The 21,737-nt window shown below is 46.9% G+C and overlaps 1 protein-coding gene and 1 long non-coding RNA gene across 31 annotated transcripts in view; one reads left to right on the top strand and one right to left on the bottom strand.

Moving 5' to 3' along the window:
- Positions 1-21,737, top strand: part of LOC121592539 (potassium channel subfamily T member 2) — a 152,514-nt gene that overhangs the window by 102,349 nt on the left and 28,428 nt on the right. For 28 of the 30 annotated variants that reach the window (XM_041914088.1, XM_041914089.1, XM_041914093.1 and 25 more), the window contains 4 exons: positions 15,156-15,235; positions 16,397-16,496; positions 20,662-20,860; positions 21,505-21,579. In XM_041914088.1, the coding sequence (XP_041770022.1) occupies positions 15,156-15,235; positions 16,397-16,496; positions 20,662-20,860; positions 21,505-21,579 (454 nt within the window). Of the gene's footprint in view, positions 1-1,265; positions 2,772-15,155; positions 15,236-16,396; positions 16,497-20,661; positions 20,861-21,504; positions 21,580-21,737 lie in introns of those variants that run through there. The other 2 variants (XM_041914099.1, XM_041914090.1) reach the window with 1 other exon arrangement.
- LOC121592549 lies at positions 19,505-19,971 on the bottom strand. Its single transcript, XR_006004679.1, has 3 exons — positions 19,935-19,971; positions 19,766-19,869; positions 19,505-19,678 (listed from the first exon to the last, which is right to left on the bottom strand). It is a non-coding gene; the product is annotated as an uncharacterized LOC121592549 (long non-coding RNA).

The raw sequence follows: 21,737 nt of genomic DNA, 5'->3' as shown, positions 1-21,737 counted from the left end.
AAACAACTTAAAGAGGGACGCAAAAGAGATACAGAGTGCTCATCATTGACTCTGTATTAGAATACAAAATCTTGCTTTAATTTCTCAACGAAACATCCAAATTTCTTACCTAAACACTTGTTAAACTCATATCCGCCGTGAGGTATGCAATCAGCATAGTAAAACATGCCAGATGACGCTTTTCGTATAACAGTTTAGACTAACTCCTTATTAAATGCTCAGTGTCTGTAGCTCTATACTTGTACATTATTAAGTGCTTCGTTTAAATAGCAATAAAACTCAATCTCCCTGGTGAATGTATGAGTTTGAACAAAAAGATACTGAGGAGATCCTAAATAAATTTTACGAAACCATGATTTTACAGCGCAGATGAAACATGTTTCAATGCCTGTCTAGCACAAAAGGGACAAATACCTACGCCCGTCCTTCGCCCTTTTTCCCCAAGCATGCGTTTGTTTAAGCGTGCATACTGGCTCGAAAGCGCTCACAGTACTTTCCGAAAACGCTGTATCAGCACCTATCCTTTAAGTGCTTTTCCGCTTCTCCGAGATAGATCCCCTAGTGGCATTACGTACCATTACAGGCGACCGGATCAGCGTACCAGCGTACCGATACCGTCCGACCAGTTATGTATGACAGAGTGGCGAGAACGAAGGGTCGATGTATGCATTTTCCATGCATGAAAGCACTTCTAGGACGTTGTTCAATCTAAGCTCCAGTCCAATCTAACATCATACTATGTGAAGCGGCACTCACCGCAGGGGAAAACATAAACCCCGAAAGCTTTTTGCCTCGGGTGTTAAAAGCATCCCAACCAGACGAACTGTCGTGAGTTCCCACTACATTTCCCCCACTCAAAAATGGCTCGCTTCTCTTTCAATGTGGTAATTTAAAACGTAAACAAATCGTTACCGTTACTTCCTTCGCTTGCGCGGAGTGCACGATCAGCTGTTTCCACGAAAAGCCCGAACCCGAGAGGCACTCACGCGGCACTCACACGCCATCGGGCATGCGGATAACGCGTGTGTCTACGCTAACTGCGCGTAGCACAGTTTAGCGAGAACAGCAACCCCAAAAGCTTCGGCCCATAACGCCATCGCCATGCTGTGTCTCGCTCCAACATCATCGTCATCGTGTGCCGCACACTACCTCCCCCCCTGCCTCGGACTCCCAAGCCGCGCAACAGCGGGCTTCGGCACGAGGAAAACTGTCTCGCCTTTCCCCGAGCCAAGCGAACGACACATTTTTCAGTTGCTAAACGACCGTTACCGCGTGCACAAGCGAGCCGAAGCTCATCTCGCGTGTCCCATACAAGCCGACGCTCACCCGATGCGGGATGCTTACTGCATCAACTGCTGCATACTGGTGGTGCATATGCGAGTCCGCGTGTGTGTATGTGTGTGTGTGAAACGGTAGAATGGAAAACGGCTTCCGGTACGCAATTAAGCAATTAGCGCGCGGTCGTTGAAAACGGAAATCGGTTGCGGTGTTGAGTTTGACAGTCGAACCCTGCCCCATCCTGGACGCGTGCAAGCAGCTGAGCAATGCCGCAAAGAATTGAAGAAATAAGTTAATCCTGGCTCACAAAAAAAATCGAATTCTATGAGTGCAGAGATCTTTCGCCAGCATTAAGCCCACAGTGTACAAAGCTGAACCTGAAACGGTCTGTGATGTTAGTGCAACGTTGAAGCAATAGTAAAACAAAAGCATAACCTGGCCGTGAAGTGCATCCTTGATCATCCTTCTAGTATCTAATCGTGATTTGCAGCACACTGAGCTGTGTTTCTCATTTGTCTAGCCAATTCTAACGCAATGTGTTTCCGTGTCTTATCGATTCGCCGACTGTGCAGAGTCACCGAGTAGAGCCGCAGCGCACCAGGCGGCACACCAGACGTCCTAAAAAGAGTGTCTCTCCCCCATCAGGCATACCGGACTATCAGCAAATATTGATTATGCTTCGTATCACTATCGATAATGACGCCAACGGGCGTCGAAACGTGTTGCTGCTGGCTTCGGGAGGGAACCATTCTTATCTACACCCCACCGGCGTAGCCCTCACGTGACGTCTTGGACGGGTGTTGTTCCTGCTGACCGCTGTGAATGTGATCCTGTGGAACCAGTGGATTAAATAGAAACCCTCCCCCCCCCACCCCGAAAAGGAATTGAATGTGGTAGCGCTTGATCGCCGGTGTTTTTTCCTCCAAAAGCTACGCATTGGGATTGGTGTGATGTGAAAATTATTCCACAATAACATCCAAAGTTGGCTGCTGACGCTCGAACCAGCTCGAGTCGGTGGTGCATAGTTCTGATGGATTGCTATATCGCGTGTGTATGTATGAGTCTGTGTGTATGTGTGGTAAAAGGAAGCTTCAGCACAGCAACAGTCGCCGCTGTACTAGGATGACGCGTGCGGACGGGTGCAATCCAGTGAAGTGTTCGGTTGAGCGCATTTCGATTCGTGCAGTGCTAAACACAACACAGTGAAAATACACACACATACACGCACATACAACCACAACTAATTAATCTACGACCCACAAACATAAACTCCGGAAACAAACAAAAACACCGTGCAGCAGAATCCAGCGCGTGTTTCGACCCAAACCCTGTGCCTGTGCAGCAGCAGCAGCAGCCAAAGCGGTCCCGATGCCCCAAGCACGGAGCAGCTCGTCTACGTTTCACTGTCCGGCGGAATTTATTATGGCAGCAACCAGTCGCTACTCATCCTACAACTGCTTGACCTCATGGGATTCATACGATAAAATACCAAGGTTACTATGCTGGGAGTTGGCACTGACACTTCCAAAACACTTCGATCTCCTGCCACAGTTTGTAGTGTTTTTTTCTTGCGAATTAGAATTACCTTTTCGAGAGTTTAAATGGAATCCATGCTGAGGTCCGCCACCCCTACCCAGCATATCCCTGGAGTCAGACATCGGCTTCCGTGTGTACCGATCATGTGTGAAAACTAGTTCCAACTCCAAACCGGCAATCCCCCGACGCTGCCAAGGGAGCAGCGCCGCTTGCTTTAATCCGGAGTAATTTTATTTGAAATGAAATTTACCCCTTAACGAAGCGCACGTATCGCACGTCAGCCGACGGGCTGGGCCGTCGGGCTGGACCAGCTCCAGTTTCATTCTCCATAATGATCATTGGCTCGATTAAATTTAAATCCACACAAGAGGAAAGATAGTGATGATGTTAGCGTGATGAGGAGCAGGAAGAGAAGGACAGCGTTACCACAATACCGTCCCTATAAATAGAACCGGAAAAACGCCGACTGTGTACGGGTATTATCCTCGATTCATGCCCGAATGGAGCCCGTTATGAGTGTCCTTTGTGCATACGGCCAGCATGAAAGGTGCGGTGCCAAAGTGGGTTGATGGAGCGGTCAGTACCGATGCTCCTCCGTTCATCGAATGTAATCGATCTTCTTGCCAGTGTTCGTATAGGGCCTTTTTTGAACTGCTGCACAAACTAAACGAAACGGCAACGGAAACTTGCTTTCCCTTCGGTGCAAAACTCCGCAACAAAGTGTCGTCTTCGAAAAGTTCGAATTTTTCGCACTGCAATCCAAGCGAAACGTGACAAACTCGCGCGCGCGCGCCCGCTTGGTGGCATTATTGGACACCAGGTGAACTCACCCGAACATAAATGGGATTCTTTTTCCTTCCCGCAGCGCTGTTCAAGCGAACATAAATAGTGTGCGGCAGTTACATTGGACCACCCCGATGGTTCACGCGCTCAAGTTTGCCGGTTTGGAAAGGAAGTGCTGCAAAACTGCAGCAGAAAATCGGCACGACCGCTGTTAACATTTATTGTTCGTCGGTTCTTGCTTTTCCTTCCCCTTTTCTGGCCCAAGAAGCACAAACAGATAAGAAAATGAAGTAAAAGTTCGTTTGCAATGCGCGCATCGTTATTGCGTTTTGTAATTTTGCCGCTACTCACCTTTAAATGGTGACTGCAGTATGTGAAACATTATTGCTCAAAAAAGAGTTTTTTGGCCCCATATGAGTGTTTCTTTTTCGCATCCCCAAAGCGCACATAAAACTGGCACACGGTTCGTTAATTGTCTTTTAAATTTGCTCCCATGCACCTGCTTGCTAGAGAGGAAAAAAAACCCAACAAACTCAAGGTAATTTGGTGGAGTACTGCCGCAATCTGTAGGGAGTTCTCTACTAACATTCTGTTATAAGTTTATGTGCCGTGAAGAACATGCTTATTCTCCGGTGGAACGCCTGAGCGGAGCAGTTTGGAGTTTGGAACGTTACAGAAACAAGTGATTAAGTAAATACTTGGGCAATACTAAATAAATACTGGTAAATACTTGCGGATTGCATACCTTACTCAAACATGCATTACGCCGTGTAGTATGCAACTCGCATAACACAAACCGGCTTGCTACAGCATTGCCCCTTGCTCTTTATCAGTTGCAGCGAGGAGAGCAAGGATTAGCGGCTCTGATAAAGCCAAATGATGGATTTACAACCAGCAGCAGTAGCGAGTTTATCAATCTTAATGCATTACTTAGTTGGTGCGTTCTCAGAACCCAAATAAGGCTTGAACGAATAGCTTGAACATGAAGCCAAATTAGTGTGTTTATGTTTATTACTGACCTTAATATACGTATACCAGGCAACCATCAATTCCCATACAGGACTGATTTAACCACCCGTCACATTACCTGCACCACTTCAAAGCCATTCGTTCTCGTCCCCCCCGCAGCCGACACGATCCCGACTGCATGTCGGCCGCGTACGGATGGAGCAGCTTTCCCGCTTATTTTATTTCGGTCCCAAACTGATTCTGACTAATGATTAGTGTCACAAACCCCACCACGCACACACACACTCACACGCCCCATACAATCAGCCGAGGGACTGTAATGCTGCTCAGTCCTGCAATAGAGGGGTTCATCATTTTAGGGTGCGGTGTACCATAATGCGCCCTCACACACACACACACACACCCACATGGACCCTATGAGCTGACAATTTTCCCGGTCCATTCTCGCCCACATTCTCTACGGGCATCTCGCATGTGTGACATGCTGATTTCGGGAGTTCACTTTCCATGGTAAAATATGGTTTTTGCAAAAAAGAAAGCAACGGCAGCGCACGTCTCCGGTAACTAACGGTGCGGCCAAAAACCCACACCTTTTTGGACATCACATCGCACTCTTTTTTGTGTGTGTTTGCGTGTTGCGCCCGTTGGTCGGAAGAAAGTTCAAGGCTACAATTTACAAGCGCCGTAATAACCCTATCAGTGTGCGCCGTTATCGAGCGAGCGCGCGCCCCGCTGGATTTCCTGCTGCGGCAAAAGGGGGAAGAAACATAACACACCACAAAATGAACCTAAAAAGCCAGCGGGTGTGAGCGCACTGCATTAAACAAAGGATTGCGCCCAGCCCCCTGTGTGTGTGTGTGTTCGTAGCAAGAACTTTAGGCGAAACGATCGAGTACGGAGCAATATTATAGAATGAATGGCAAAAGAACAGCAATCTGCCATCGCCAACAAACAAAAGATGGCATAAACCACACGTTTATGGTGTCTACCAGGCTCCCGGGTTACCATTTTTCTCCATTTTTACACCACACACACACAGCCGAGGAAGGTTGGTTGATATTTGACCGCAGGAATAACGTGTGTACGAAAAAAAACACCTTCACGCATCCTTCGCCACCACAAGATGCTGAGAATAGGGATCTTTTGAGCGGTTTCCCTCCCATCCCATTTTCCTTTCGTTTCGATGAACCATATTTTGTCGCACACGGTTCTCCCAAAGGATTTCATGGGTTTTGCTGTCGGTGGCATGTTAGATTAAGATAGGTAAAGTATTGCTACATGCTTTGTTTCGGGCTTTGTCTGTTTTTATTTTCTCTTCCTCAAATGTTAACCCTCTTCATGGCGTAAGAGAAGCAACCGTAAAAGCTCGCACACATTATATTCAATTTCCAACGTTTTTGCTCGTGGTACGGGATACAATGCTAAAGGGGAGCTTAACTGAAGCTACTTTCATGCTTTAAGAGCATGCTTGAGCAGTGTACTTCAACTCGTTCCCGGTGGCGTTGAATAAAAACATAACCTTACAAATCGATACCACACGCGGTTGGCCCGGCTTGGGCCGGCCTGCTATAATCCAGCCTCCACGTTCAGGTGAAATTTCCCCGATTTTTCGTGACAAAAGCAAACAACATGTGCCTCACTTCCGGGAAGAGAACATCACAAACTATCTGCTAGACACGTATTACCAAACACACACACACACACGTCCATAAAATTAACATAAACGCTAACGTTCTGCCCCGACTTTCCATGACACACGTACAGGGGTTTTGTGGGTCGTTGCAGCGGGTTTGCCCTTTTCAAGTGCTTAATCGCTTAATGCTCGCACGTGGATGGATCTGTTCGAAAGGATGAACCGGTGTTCCATGTAATCGCCACCCACTCACACACTCCCCCCGGAATCTTGCTGTGGGGACTAAATGCAATGAACCGGCGACAACACAGCAGCACAAGATGATGTCTAAAGATTAGCATCTTTGAAGATTGTCCCATCGCCGTGAGCGGGGTGGTTTCCTGTGTGGCTCAATTCATTGCAAACCCCTGTTCCGAGAAACCTATAGCCTTGGTTCATTCCTGGGTGTGTCGCAACCAAATAGCATGTTTTTATTAGTTGGGGTTTTTGCTGGTAAAGTACGCTTTACAAGCATCAACAGTCAATTTCTGAACCATAATAAGCTTGTTTACGAAATGGATATTCGTTGTTTTCATGCGAAAGCTCATAGCATCATTAAAGTAAATTAGTCTAAACGTGCATAATAGCATACGTTATCGATGCAAAATGGCAAAATTCCACAAATCAGGCTCGTGTCTGACCACTCCATCTAAAGTATTACATCCAAATACAGTGACCACACTGGCTCTATCACACACTACCCTTGAACTGCTCCACGTGGGAGACTTCAAAAAATATTCTCAAAGCTCAAGGACGCTAGACGGCTTCTTCTGAGAAACCCAAAACAGAAACGATGTTTGAAAAGCACAAGCATTTTATTTTTGTTTGCCTTGCTGGTAAGCAACCTTTGCATTCAAATCAACGTGTATCATTATCGTTATTTTCTTCCAAACCCTGCCGCCTGTACCCCCCTTCATGGGCGTCCTCAGAAGAAAAGAACGCACTGTTTGCTTCTTCTTGCAAAACCCTTTCCTTCCGAAGTGCCGTACCAAAAATGTGCTTACCTCTTTGCTATTGTTCTCGACGGTGAGCAGGGATCGTAAGCAGCATTTCGTGCGTTGTCAGCAAAAGAGGCGCAAGAGTTGTTACCCCCGTTTTACAGAATCCCATATTTCACGGATATTAAACCAAGGCCAAGGCACAACGACAACACGCCACGGCGCACAGTCGGTTTGTGTTTGTGCCTTAATGGAAATGCGTTTTTCGTTACACTTTAATTACGCCATTCATTACCGTGCGATGAAGTGATTTGGGCCCCGTTGGGTGGGTGGTGAAGCACCACACCGGAAGAAACAACATCCGGAAATGCCAATTTACATGCCTTCCTTCCCCACCAAGCCGAAACAAATTACCTCTTATTATTCCGTGTAATCCGACCCGTCCTGAGCTTTCATCTGCAGGACGGTTGTGCAAATATTATTCTCAGGTGAAAAACATTCATCCCGCTGTCTCTCTTCCCTCTTCCCTGCTGCGTTCTGTTGGTGGAGTCCGTTTTCCCAGGAAGGATCTCTCTCCCGAACGCACCCGGTGACACACACGCACACACACACGGTGAGGGCACGGAGCGTTGGAGGTCTGGGTCAGCAAAGAAGAAACAGCAAAGCTCACGGAAATGCAAATTTGTAATTAAGTTTGCCAAAGCGTCGGGTGTGCCCGTGCTCGTGCCCTGCTTGGCGGGCCAGTTTTGGCGCGGGCTCAATTTACCGCAAATGAATGATGAAAAATGAGCTTGGATGAGCGTGAAATTTGAAGTGCTCGCCTCGAACCGGTCCTTGCACGGGCGTCGGCTTTCCGTGAGAGTGCCCAAGTGCTTGGGCAATTATTTTCGGCCGCCCTCCCCCCGTCTTCGAGACAGTGCCAGAGCTCTCATCGTGCCACGGTGCGGTAAAACGGTTCAAGTAGACCGTCTTTGATTTGTTGCACAAACGATCGGAGCCTTACGGTGCCTGCCAAAAGGCTATCACCGGCGTGGGCATTATGGTGAGCAAATTTATCGTTTTCTCGTCTGCTGAGAAACGGCCAGTTAGATTATCTCTCCAAGGGCACCACAGACACATACCCGACGCCGAGCGTGTTAGCGTCTGGCTGCTGGGGAAGTGCTGCTGGCATTTCATTAGAGATCCTAATAGCAGTTATTGTTTACGGAACGACGCAGAAAGGGCAACCTGAAGACCGGGTTGAGATAAGCAAACGTGCCAAATTATTACACCAAATAGCTAAACATTGTTAATGGCCAGAATCAAGAACAGCATGTCGGGAAGCGCTTGAATTTGTTTGCCTACATCACCATCCTTTAGCGTGTACCATATTTTAATCGTTCGTTAAAAAGACCTACAAATACAGTGTTCCTTACACTAGCAGAGAAGACACACGCATTGTGACAGCTGTCATCTATCAAACTTCTGCTCGAGTTGCGCTGGTAGGACCTTTTTTCAATGTTTATTCCAAAGAATGGCTTTTCAAGCAATTTACAGCTGTGCTGTCCGCCAAAAATAAAAATAAATCATTACCAGCTGTCCGTCCCTTGTCGCAACAATCGCGACAGCGATCAAATCCGGGGCCCCCTTTTTGGGACGTTCTCTCTTTATTGTAATTGCAGTGGCAATCAACAAAAGACGTCAACCCTGAAATGTAATTCAATTCGCGAATTACTGCAGCCACCGATTACTATAAAATTGCGAAAAGAAAAAGCAGAACCAGAAACTCGGCTGACACATTTTTACGAACCTAAAGGAAGCGAAGGAAGATGTCGCACACATCCGGCAACAATGTGGAACAACTTGAAGAAAAGAAATTTTCAAAAGCTCGTTTCACACCAAATTGCCCCAAAAAAAGAAGCGGTGGCCTTGAAAGGATCTGCTAATTCCATTCTCTTCTTCCTTTCTCGTCCGTGCGTCTTCTACGCTGACCATTCTTCAATAACCGCAGTTCTGGACATCAACAAAAAATACATACTAACGCAAGGAACCAAATACAAACCGCTCCTCGAACACCATTGTGTTGTGACCGAAGGTGCTGAAAATGACTTTGCCTGAATGTTTGACAGGAAAACCCCGTACACCACTCGCACACAGATTTCTAGCAGCTTTCACAGGCAAGCGTCCCGTAGCGGCGTTCTAATAATCGGGTCGATCCTCCACTATTTGTCCTTTCCAGCCCGGTCCGACCGGTACCATACATTATTTGGGAAACTTTGTCGCCCAACCACAAAGGAATGGCTGCCGTTTTGTGAAAGGTGGGTTTGCTGTTTCTGGAAGCTGAAAGTTGCTAACCGAACAACAAGTCAGTCTCAGCGCAAACAATGGGAGGGAACGTAGCACAACGACACTTCTTGCTTGGCCATTTGTAAGCCATCTCTGCCCACGTGATACAATAGTGCAACGAGTGGTTGGTGGTGGTGGTGGTTGTGGGAGACGTTTTGCTCACCATTTCAACATTGTTTATTCGCCAAATTGCAATCTCCTTTCCCGGGATGCATCTTGGGGGAAGCGAAACCCACCATTGCTGACCTTGCTCGCGCGTCGCAGTGGGGCAACGGATCGTTATTACTAGCAGCAACAGCTGCGGCAAACGATGTTCAGCCAACTTTTCGACCAAGTTTAAATCGGTGGTGTGCTCACGGTGCTCAGGAGTACAATGTAAAGGGCACAGTTTGAACCAAACAGCCAACAGTTTGTTCGGCGGGAAAACAGTAGTGGAAGATACATTTGTTCCTTCCCCAAAGCCAATTAGGGTTATCGAAAACGATGAAATGGATAGTACAAATACAGCACAGGAATTGATTTTCCTCCAAAAACAAAGCAAATGAACAAAACAATAGAAAATGATACGATTATCACAGTGAAACATTGAGAATGCACGGCAGAAGCTCCCCACGAAGCACACGGTTGCATTATGCAACGGCCCGACGCCATCCTCCGTTCGTTGTCATCAGACTACGAACCTTTCAACCGTACTTCCCGCCAGATAAAATATGCATCCCCTTTCTGCAACATGCGCCAATGCAGTTGTGCTGCGGAGGCAGCCATACACGAGACACACACACACACACCCACACGCGACCCGACTTTGCTCCGTGGTTGTCGGAACTGCTCTTTTCGTAGCTCTCTGGCGATAGATGTCACTGCTTTTCGAGAAATGAATTTTCAAATTCAATCCGTTTGGCCCCCCTATCTTTCTCTCCCTCTCTCTCGCTCTGTGGCACCATTTCAACTGTACTGTCCCGTGTGTGCGAAGGGAATCTGTCACAAAGCTACTTGTTACCGGTGCAGTTTTGTTCTTCCCTCTTCACGTATACATTATCCTCGCAAATCTATCTTTTCGGTAAATTTAGCTAAGCTTACCAGTGCGGTGCGGTAGCTGAAATCAAGCAGTACGAAACAACGGCGCAAACACAGAAACAAGCAGGGCCAGCTTTTGGGACACACATTTGTCTTGCACAATCTGCTTCACTGCAGTGTGTCATCTCTTCAAGTATCAAGTCCCGCACACCGTGCTGCTCGGGGCGAGCTCTGTTTAAGGCTCTGTTTCGGTGTGCCGGTTTGCTGCTTTTGCCCACGAACGTAGAATACCGGTTTAGCAAAAAGCCTCTCAGCGACGAGATAGAATGACTAGTGACACAGCGACTGGTGGATGAAAAATCGCATTTTCCCCGTATCAATGGCATCAATGGCAGGCGACACCGCCGGCCCCAAGCATCCGAACGGAGACGCTCTTATCTCGATAATATTGATCATAATTTATCCAATTTATTATCTTACAAATCCCATTCCAACCCGGTGGTGGACGGAGAGAGAGAGAGAGAGAGAGAGAGAGAGAGAGAGTGGGTGAGGGGCCCGAAGTGCTGGCGCGCTACAAATTATTCCCGAGCGCGTCCACACGCACGTGCGCATGCAAATCCCTTAACCTTCGCTGAAAGCTATCCGCCCAGATTGGTGTCTGCCGGGAGGAGCGGGAAGCAGCAGAAGCAAGCGGAACACTTTCCCAGCTGCCACGTTTCGAGTGAATTCATCCACTGGATTCGAAATCGAATCGTGAAACGGGAATGGAACGCTGCCGAGCGCTTCGTTCCAACATGGCAAATGGGCTTCACTGTGTGGATTGTTTTTGCGTGCCAAAAAATTTACAACCATTACATACAGACGAAGCCAAATCACAAAACAAAACAAAAATCAACCCAACCAACTTCCAAAAAAAAAAACGGCAAATGAAACCATCATTAAAATGCGACCCAGTTCCGTGGGCAGCTTCTTGTCGGTTTTGTCTGTTTTCTTCCGATTTTTACCACCTTCGCCTGGCGGTAATTCGAACTCAAAAATCCCCCACAATCACATCACAACACAGCTGCTTTTTATTCGCCACTGGTTCTGCCACCGCGTTCCGGTTTTATATTAACTTTTACTTTTTGTGCGAACCAACGTTTACAAACAACCAGGCGCACCCATCGTTTCGAGCAGCCTTTTTCGCCCGTTCGCTCCTCGTGCCACCATCGCCAATCATTCTTCATTTTTAATTGGTGGTGCCAGAGCTAAGCTAAGGATCTGGATTATTTGCGGCAACACGACGAATCCGATGCTAATGAGCTACCATCTACGATTAATTTCCGTTTCCAACCACTCGAACATCTCCCGGGGTGCTTTGAATCATTAGAAAGCTCGGGTTTTTTTTTGTATTTGTACTTGTGCAAGACACGAACCCTCCACCGTCCAATTCGCTTCAATTGTGGTGCAACTCGAAAAAAAACAGTTTATTTCAAACCCCACGGTAAGACTCCGGTATTTTACTACCTCCCAAAAACAAGGAAGGTTTTCCTGCTCCCAAGCAACACAGCAACCGACTCGGGTGACGCCGAAGGAAATGAAACTTTTCAAATTAACTAATACCCAGACAAAGTGCAAGTCAACAAACAAATCGAGAGCACGGCAAAAGGTTGTTTCGTGGCATGGTCGCTGGTGGGCCCGCGGTTGCCGCGATCATAACAGTTGATCAGCCGCCGGGTCTTTCACCCACAAATCGACCCACACACGCACACACACACACACGCATGGAAAACCGCCAAAGTTTTGGTGTGTTTGTTTTAAATTAGAATTTATAACTCAATTAACTTTTGCTCGAAACAACGGCAACAAGCAACAAAAGCGCCTTTCGAAACACACGGCCCCGAACGGAACGAAATCTTGTCTCACGCTCTTTACAAGTGTGTCTTACATGTGCATCCCAGGGAAACAGGGGTAAAAGCTTTCTAGCTAAACGGACGGCCCAAAACCTGGCACAGTTTGCACAAAACAAGCGCACGATTTTCGAGCGAAATTAATTCACTTGTGCACTTGTGTGTAATTGAGTGTTTCAAAAGTCAGCTGCCTCCGACACTCTTCCTCGGCGATTTGGGCTTGCAAATGGATAACATTGCCCCTACCAATTACCAACCATTTGTAGCGATTGATTTTTCTCAGCTTTCACCCGGAAAGCTCCACTCACTGGCTGCTGTTGTGCAACACAGCAGTCGCATTTAATTTCGTTCCCACTGCGTCAAACCGTAAAGCGGTTCCAATTCTTCGTAAACCGGAAGCATGCTGCTGACGCTTGCCAGGCTGAGGTTTAATTTAAATTGATGATTTCATACAACAGCCTCAGCTGCTACTGTTCGAAATCGAACCACCGTTTAACTTCGCACCGTTGGCAGTTTTGTAGCTGGGAAAAGGTAAATTGAGCTTTTGTGTAAGTTTAAGCAGTTAAAAGAACAGTTGTTAGGGATTGTGTTTAACCAGTGTACTTTAACCTTCTTCTCTGAACCTATTTGCATCCGATATGGCATTCATTATTCAAAAACCATTGACATTTACATATGTCAAAGTGTTCTTCCTCACTTGCACTTCAATAACTTGTTTGTCAACCTATAAGGGCAGCCAGGCCCCTTTTCGAATCTGATTTCACTCCGCCCCTGGAGAATGTATTGATTTTATCCCATTTAATTTGCAACTTCCACCCATAACCAAGCCCAGCATTGGGCCTTTTCCAATAACTCGTTTCTACACAACGAGGTATACACCACTACGCAAAGTGCTTTCCTACCTTCAATTTCCCAGAACCCGATCCCAGTCCCAGTTCCGCAAGACAACCGCACTGCAACAGCCTGCCGTAGCCAGCTGATTGACCGCAAAAACAAACCAGCACCAGCGAACGAACGTGGCTCGGTGCACACAATTTGCATCGTCGGCTTAAGGGATTTGGTCATCCCAAAACGCTCTTCGATTACTGCGTTTTGTTTGATTTGATGCCCCGCCAAGGATTAGCAAAATGCCCTCCGGAACCTGTGGAACCTGCTTGTCCGGAAGTGCAGGGGGGGAAATGCAACCGGACGGAGCGCTCTTGGAGTGTGTTGACCGAAGTAAATGATGATGCTCAGGGTGTGTGGTGAGATGAGGAACAGGTTGGGCAGGCAGAACTGGAAGCGATGCCGGACTGTGAAGGACTGTGACCTTTGGAATTGTTTTACCGGTTCGGGGTCGCAAGCAGGGTTTTGCTCGAGACACAGGCGCATGGCGTGTTCTGCTCGAATGACGAGTGTAAGCTTCTTTGTTAAAAGTTTTCTCAACCAAGCGTGAAATTGTGCCAACTACGTCATCGACCCAGTGGACGACGAGTCAGCTCATTCGAGAGGGAAGAAGCAAGCGAGTAAGAACTACATGATACACCGGAGGATCCGGACGAGGGAGTGGAAGAATCGAACCGGTGAAGTGGATAGAATGACGAATTCTATGACCCACAAGATGACGGTTCTGTGTACGCGTTATGCTTTTTCGTGGGGGAGGTGGAGAGAACCTGGTGTGCGCTATTTATAGCCCGGCCGTACGGTGGTTTTATTTTCGTGCCCCAACGATTAAATATAGCTCTGCGGCTGTGGCGAACCAAAAGGACCATTTTTTTCCCCGCCGATACGTTTTCGATCGCCACGATGGGCACTGACGTCACGGTGGAAATTTAGACGGTGTGCAGCCAGGATCAATTCCATTTACTTTCGTACCTTTCGTGACCTGGTACTACGTCACCTTTTTTTTTTTTGGTGCGCGGGGGATGTAGTATGATATGGTTGGGGCCCGGGGAGTGAGCAAAAGTATAGCAAAACAACAACCTTCCGTAACAAAACATGTCGAACCTTCCCCCAAACCGATCTGCCTGACTTGAAGCGGGATAAGTGAATGGGGAATGTATTGTTCCGCTATTCTGTGTGCGAGTGCGTGTGTATGTTTCCGTGTTTATTAAACAACATCCTTCACCGTCGGCAGCATGGCGCACACATGGGCACGGTTTCCGTGAAACAAAGAGCCTCCCGCGGTAGTCCGACAAACTTCCGAGATTCCGGTGCTTCTCGCAACCACTCACGGTGGTTGGTGGCACGAAGTGGCAGGGGGGGGGGGGGATTTGGAACTTGTTCCGCCGTTGGCAAAGTCTCTTTGTTCTGAGCAGCTTCAGCGCCTCAGACAGACAGACCGAATCCACACCATAACCATAACATCCACATCTTTTCTGCTTGAAGAATCTGCAGCGCTGAGTGAATACGAATAAATGCTATTCCAACACACCGCGTTCCACCCAACCCCATCCAGCCGGTACCAAAACCCGGTCAACTGTGTTTACCGATACGTAAATCTAGCCGTAAACGTGCGCACAGAGAGATGTCATCGAGTGGAAAGATAGCTTTTTTTCCTAGGACTTTTCCACCGCCTTCAAACATTTTCTCCGAATTACTGTCCCGAATGATTCCTCGAGACACGTGCTTAAACGGTTGCTACTCAAGGCTGGTTCCACATCATGTTAAAATGCGTTCCACGATTAGCCTCCAGCGTCAGCAAGCCAACCTGAATCATACACGTTCTTCTCTCACCATTTTCTCTCCTTCTCTCTCTTCTCTTTGCAGAGTACGGGTAGAATATTATGTAAATGAAAACACATTCAAAGAAAGACTGCAACTATATTTTATAAAGAATCAAAGATCAAGTAAGTACATCAACGCTGCGCTTAAATAAATACACCTTTGCGCTACCTTTTGCCTGCATCCTGGTCACGGCACCAAACAACTGCCTCCGAACGCGGCCTCCGTGGTCTTTTTTCCGTGGTAGGAGATTTGAAAAATCAACAAACACACGTACAACCTTCCCCGCGTTAGTTGCTGGAATCGTAAAATATGAATCATTTTCCACCGCACCGCTACATTCGTGCTGGAAAAATGTTGAATGTTTTCAACGCTGTTTTTTTCTTTCTCCTCCACTGTTAGTAATTGCATCGCTTGCCTCCGATACGCAGCTCTTGCCTCAATAATTCATCCCAAATTTAACCTTCCGTGCTTTGGGTAATTTCCCGAAGTAACAATCAATTACCGGTGATGGTGATGAGTGTGACCGTGTGTGTGTCCGTGTGTGTCCATGTGTATGATGATGGAAGGGGGCAATAGTACATGCTCCTGTCGGTAAAATAAAGTGCTCCCTTTCCGTTTCTCGCGTGACGTCCTGCCGGACCTGCGATTAATCAGTGCACGTGTACGACGTGTTTCGAGCTGAATTGCTCAACCCATGGTAAGGCAAGCAGTACATCAGCTGCACTTCCTCTAAAACAGCGATCTTTACAACCCTTTTCGTTCAACTATATAAAGGGACCATCAAATACGGTTATCGATTGCCTCATGCCACCTGCCTGGTAGCAGGCCCCTCGCACACACGCACACACACACACACAAATAACCCAATTTACCGAAACTTCCAACTCGCACTTCCATTTCCTGCTAATTGAATCAAAATTTAAACCCTTTTGCTGCTCTGCTTCCGTTTTTTTTCTTTGGGAACACAGCGGCTAACGTCTTTTTTTGTGTCTTCGTTGTTGTTGTGGCTGTGAAACACAACACACCAAAACCAACAGACCACGGTTCGGAGGCATCGAATCTTTTGTCCATCATCATCGTGCTTCGTTTGCACGATACATATACAGCTCCGTAAAGCTCCAAAAGAAAACCAAGCTTTTTGCGTCGTAATTTATCCTTACATTTTGTGTTTGGCTCTCTCTTTCTCTCTCTCTCTCTCTCTCTCTCTCTCTCTCTCTCTCTCTCTCTCTCTCTCTCTCTCTCTCTCTCTCTTTCTCTCTTTTTTCTCTCTTTCTCACCCGCAGGTTTAAGGATACGTATCGCTAATTTATTCTTTAAGTTGTTAACCTGCATACTGTACATATTTCGGGTAGTTACGGATCTGAATCCAACGTTCGCAACCTGGTAAGTAAGCCATTTCCTGCCATGGTACTATTAAAAATCGATATCGAATCGTGTATTCATCAATGTCGCCCTCCTACTAGCCTCCTGCACGTACAACACGAACGATGGAGGAGCTATTTCATCGGACGTGTTCCCCTCTCTCTCGCTCTCTCTCTCGGTACTCCATCCAGGAGTGACCTTCTCCCAACCCCGGAAACACACAGCAAAAGCAGCAATAGCCAGGCATACAAAACCACTTAATCCATTAATTTAAACTTTCATGTTCCGTGTCGATGGCGGTGTTAATAATCGTCAACGGCTTGTAGTTGCGGACGAAAGGTGGCGTGTAGTGCAGTGCGGAACTAGCAGACAGTTTGTGATGTGCCGCACGGGGGTGGTGATGGTCGGATTTGGACGTGTATTTTTTCACCCCTCCATCCCCTCATGACTGCGGTGTCCTTCAGCCCTTTATCCTCCCCCATTCTCACACCCAAACGCGCCCTAGTTAACCTAATTATGAAACGAACCATAATACCTGGCCCGTTGCTGCCGTTGCGCGGGCTCGTTGCGTGCCTGTACTGTTGCATGTAATAAGCTGCTGCAGGATGGGGTTTGGTGTAAATCCATACCACTAACTATCCTCATCACCGCGCGCCAGGCAAATGGCCTGTCATGGTAGATTGAGTTGTTCGGGTTGGGTCCGGGGCTCACACTCATTACTAACTCCAACAGGCAGGTGTAAGTGAAAAGCTTTGCAAGTACTTGCATATTTATTTGTGTTTTATTTCAGTTTGTCAAACACATATATAACAGTAATGTGTTTTAAAGCATGCTTCATCTTTTGAAAGCTTTTATTCTCAACAACACCTCACTACTGTATTCGGATTCGTTTGTGACAGGTTTATGGTAATCTTGACCAAACTCGTTATTTCAATTTCCATTTGATTCGGGAAAAAACACGCAAAAAGTATGCTTTATCATACGGAACTAACTTCTGCTACTGTGTGACCAACAAAAACCCCAATATGTTATTTCCTTTTTCCCCACGCTGAAACACAAATTCGATACCTTTACCGCTTCAAGCACGCGCCCTCAAACACACAAATAACGGCTCCACCAGGCAACATTGGACAGGTCGTTGTCAATCATAAGCAGGCAGCCCGTCCCCCTGAGAAAGAAACAGCAACAAAGAAAATGGAAACTTTTTTCCCGTGTCTGACTTTTCATCCCGGAATAGAAGCCCCCCGCCCCCCTCTCTCCCCCTTCTCACGGGAGAGAAGGAAAAGGGGAAATGTTAATATTTAATGGCATTTTCAGATGAATAAGAACGCGCCATCGAAAACGATATCAATCGATGCGGTGGTGCTACGCTGCTGCGATGACGACGACTAGTTCGGGCAGGAATATTAATTTTTCAACCCGGGTCGGTTCAACTAACGAAAAACGGACCGTTCGCCGAGCCTGTTGGCGATGGCGGGAGGTGTTCCGAAAACAATCGCTCGGTGGTGGTGGTAGTCCTGGTGAGCCCTGGGAACGTGGAAAGGTGTTTCCGCCGTAAGCGTTTAAGCGGCGATCTATTCTAGAGCTAACCTTGAACCACAGCTCCATGCCACCGTCCATCCCGTTCGCAGCCCCAAAATTCGGTCCCCATCGAAGGTCATCCGGGACGAAGCCGAAACAGTCAACCTCGGCCGCAAGCACTACTGCAACATTCTTGCCTCACAGTTTCGGGCACGAAAGAACCACTTTTAAAGTGTTCCCTTCGCGCACACCAAGTAACAGCAAGATGAAGCAAAGATCCTTTGGCGTGGTTCCAGCAAGCCCTGCCCTGTATCAAGGCTTTGGTTGCGAAGCGCATTAAAAAGGTCTCAAGATCCCCGGGAAGCGACAAAGCATCGACCACCCTTAATCGCGCACAACAAAGGCAGTATGAGAGGCCCGACGGCGAGGGCATCACGAGAAGCAGTGGGCAGAAATCCGAATGGAAACAAATTCAATTAATGTGTACATGAATATTCCATGAACTTTGAAACTGGAAACCTGACGCGCGATACCCGACGCATTTTCTCGCTTCAGTTGAGACACAAAAAGGGAGCTGTTTTAACATACGTGCAGCGCCCTGTATAGCCAAAAAGTCGCATAAAAGCAAATCACGTTCCCAAAGGTGCGCCCCGAAGTGACATCAGCATGGTATGAATTTTCCCGAACCGAATTTGCAACGGACGACAACATTTCCCTTGGTCACCACACCTTTCTCGGGGTTCTATTTTTACTTGGTTTTGGGACGATTTCCTGCAATCTGATCTGTCCGTTCGATTTTGAATGCATTTGAAAGTTTTTGATGTCTTACCAGGTGGGACTTACCTTGAACTCTGATTATGGAGATTAAAATTAACCACAACACCCTTTACTTATAACCAAAAAAAAAACTACCAACACATACGTTATTGAATAGGATTATATACACCTGCCGTATGAAAACAAAACTTTAATATTCACCAACCGATCCATTAGCATGCAAAGCTTTACTGAAACCGATCACTTTCTCTCCACCGATTGAGAATGGAGATCTAAAGAACCAATCACTCTCACTAACACTTATACATTGTACAAGCCTCTGTGCGCTGCGAATGTGCTTTCAACCCAAGGACGCAAAAACCGACGGCGGCCTGTGTAATCTGAGCTCCCTACAAAGCTCTCCACAAAGCTCTCGTTTGCAGTCTTGTCGAGAGCTTCGCCACAGGCGCCCGAACCATCCGTCACGCACACATCTAAACGTTCTGGTTTCTTCAGCCGCTCACGCATACCAATGTGTTTCCTCCACCCCCTTTTTCGGATTACTTATAGAAATGATGAGGCTGTTCACATTTGCTTTATGCACACATTCGCATGCTGTTTATTGAATAGTATCTCTCTCCCTTCCCACATGTGTTTTGGCATACTCCCGCTGTGTAGACGGCAGAACGCTTTCCCCCTTCCAAATTTACTGTTCATCCTCCTCTTGTTCTTCCTTCCTCCTACCGCGCTCGGGGTACCATCCGTGCTGCGCGTGTTCAGCTGGCTTCAGTTTAGTGAAGACGTCATGAACAGGAGCTGCGCGTTTTGAAACGGCTTCTGTTAAGTAATGACGCTGGGCTGCGCGCGTTTCGACAGGTTCTTGGCGTAATCCAGTGCGTTGGTTTGTGGCAGTGTTGTGATGAACGCTGTCCAAAAAAAAAGAACCAATAATTAATGTATGTAGTATGTATTACTATGGAGAGTTTTGCGCATAAGATTAGATCAACACTTACCTTAATATTTTAAAACTGGAAAACGTTTTCTTTCCTTCGCTCATTTTGAACATTGTTGACGAGGCCAGCATGTAGTCTTTGATAAATAGCGCACACACCTGTAACTTTTTAGACGCCAAGGGTTAGTTGAATGTACCTGCACAACCACACATGTGAGCAAGAAACTTACCTCAACAATTTGCTAGGATAAATCATTCCATAACTGAGGAAGAAGGAACACGGCCCAAAACGTAGACGAGCAAAGTACGTCGCACAAGAAATCGCACCTCACTTCAGTACATCCTTCCACAGGGAAAGTTCTGGACAGACTGAGGATGCCTCACACTCGGATGAGCGCGATAGCAGAAAAATCATGGTTGATCGAGAGAGATGGGTAGACTCGGTCCAGCGCAATCCGCTGGTAGATGCATGTGTGTGTGACGAACGAAAGACTTCAGACCCCGCTTTTCCCTTTTTCCTCCATCATTTTTCGTCACACGCACACACCTTTACACGGGCGGCGGTTTGCCGTCCAAAATCTAGAGAGAGAAGACAGGGCCTCTCGCTTTGGCACACAGAAATATTTCTCAACAACTTCGGCTCTGCTACTTGGGAGGCTGCTTTACAGTCAGATCGCACCGTTCTCACTAACACTACTCAAGCGTGTGCGTGGGCTGATCTTTCCGTTTCACTCGGCACTACATTGAACAATGGTGCTCGGCCTCGCTTATCAAAAATATCAAACTAACCTTACCGCTGTGTTTTTGAGCTCAGCTGCCGCTGACCTTTATGAGCTGAGACAATCGAATGTAGTAGGCTGTGTAATTGATGAGTACACGTGGAAGATACATTTTTGTTTACTTTGGTACGCCGAAACACATCGAATGTTGTGCATTAATTTCGTTCTCGTTTTCCAGCTACGGTTGCAAGGTGGGCAATAAGACGGAATTCCTCTGGTCGGCAACGCGAACCGAGGAAGCGTTCCAGGAGGATCCCATCATCAATTGGGACGCGATCCTGTGGGTGAACCGGCCTAACGAGTTGTGGGCCGTACAGTTGGTGCTGGCGCTAATTTCGCTCACGGAGGCGCTCCTGATGGCGTACCTCGGATACAAGGTAAGCACATTGACCGCGCAAAGAAAGCCCTGCTGCGAGAAGAAGTGTAAAAGAGCTGCTGTGAGTGAGTGTACTAACTTCCTTAATGAGAGGAAACCAAGCGAAAACCAACCAAGCTCGGCATATGCAGCAGGGCATCAGAGTCGGTGGAGAATAAAATACATTCAAAACGGCAGCTGATTACCACGTATAAACGATTTGATAGCAGTATAAATTTGTCATGCTTCATACGTGCGTTGCATAGCATCTGGTGCTATACGTCAGCGAAAAAAAAAACATAAAAAATCGCTATCTGTATACCGCCGGAAGGTATGCAATAAGCTTAGCAAATTTGCCTTTTTAAACAGCCTTGAGGAATGTTTTGCTTAATGTTAAATGTTTCAGCCTTGCTACCATGCGTAAAACTAACCAATCAACAAACGAAAGCTATCTTTACACTTTGCTAGTAAAATATTGTTTCAAAACGGTCAATGTTTCAATTCCACTCACCACTACTGCTGTGCTCGAAGAGTAAAACACACAGCTCAAAATTGAACATTGTTTATATTTCCTTCTATGTTTCTTTTTTATTCCTCAAGGGACGACTAATGTTCCGTTTTGTTCATACGCATCACTCACCATCAACTTTATCTTTCGCTTTGCAGGGCAACATCTGGCAGCAAATTTTATCGTTTCATTTTATTCTGGAGCTCGTTACGACGATACCATTCGCAGTGACGGTAAGACAAATGACTCTGTTCCTGTCTCCCACGGCTGGTCTAACAGCGTTGATGAGCCTACGTTGCGTGTCTCTAGTAGCAATAGTAGTAGTAGTAGTAGTAGTACTAGTAGTGTGTATGTGTGTGTGTGCGTGTGACTTTCTCTTTCTGCTTCGACT

The sequence above is a fragment of the Anopheles merus genome, chromosome 2L (genome assembly GCF_017562075.2).
Source record: "Anopheles merus strain MAF chromosome 2L, AmerM5.1, whole genome shotgun sequence".
NCBI classification, from domain to species: Eukaryota; Metazoa; Arthropoda; class Insecta; order Diptera; family Culicidae; genus Anopheles; species Anopheles merus.
The sequence above is the reverse complement of the archived record's forward strand: the minus strand, read 5'-3'. Positions and strand labels throughout refer to the sequence as shown.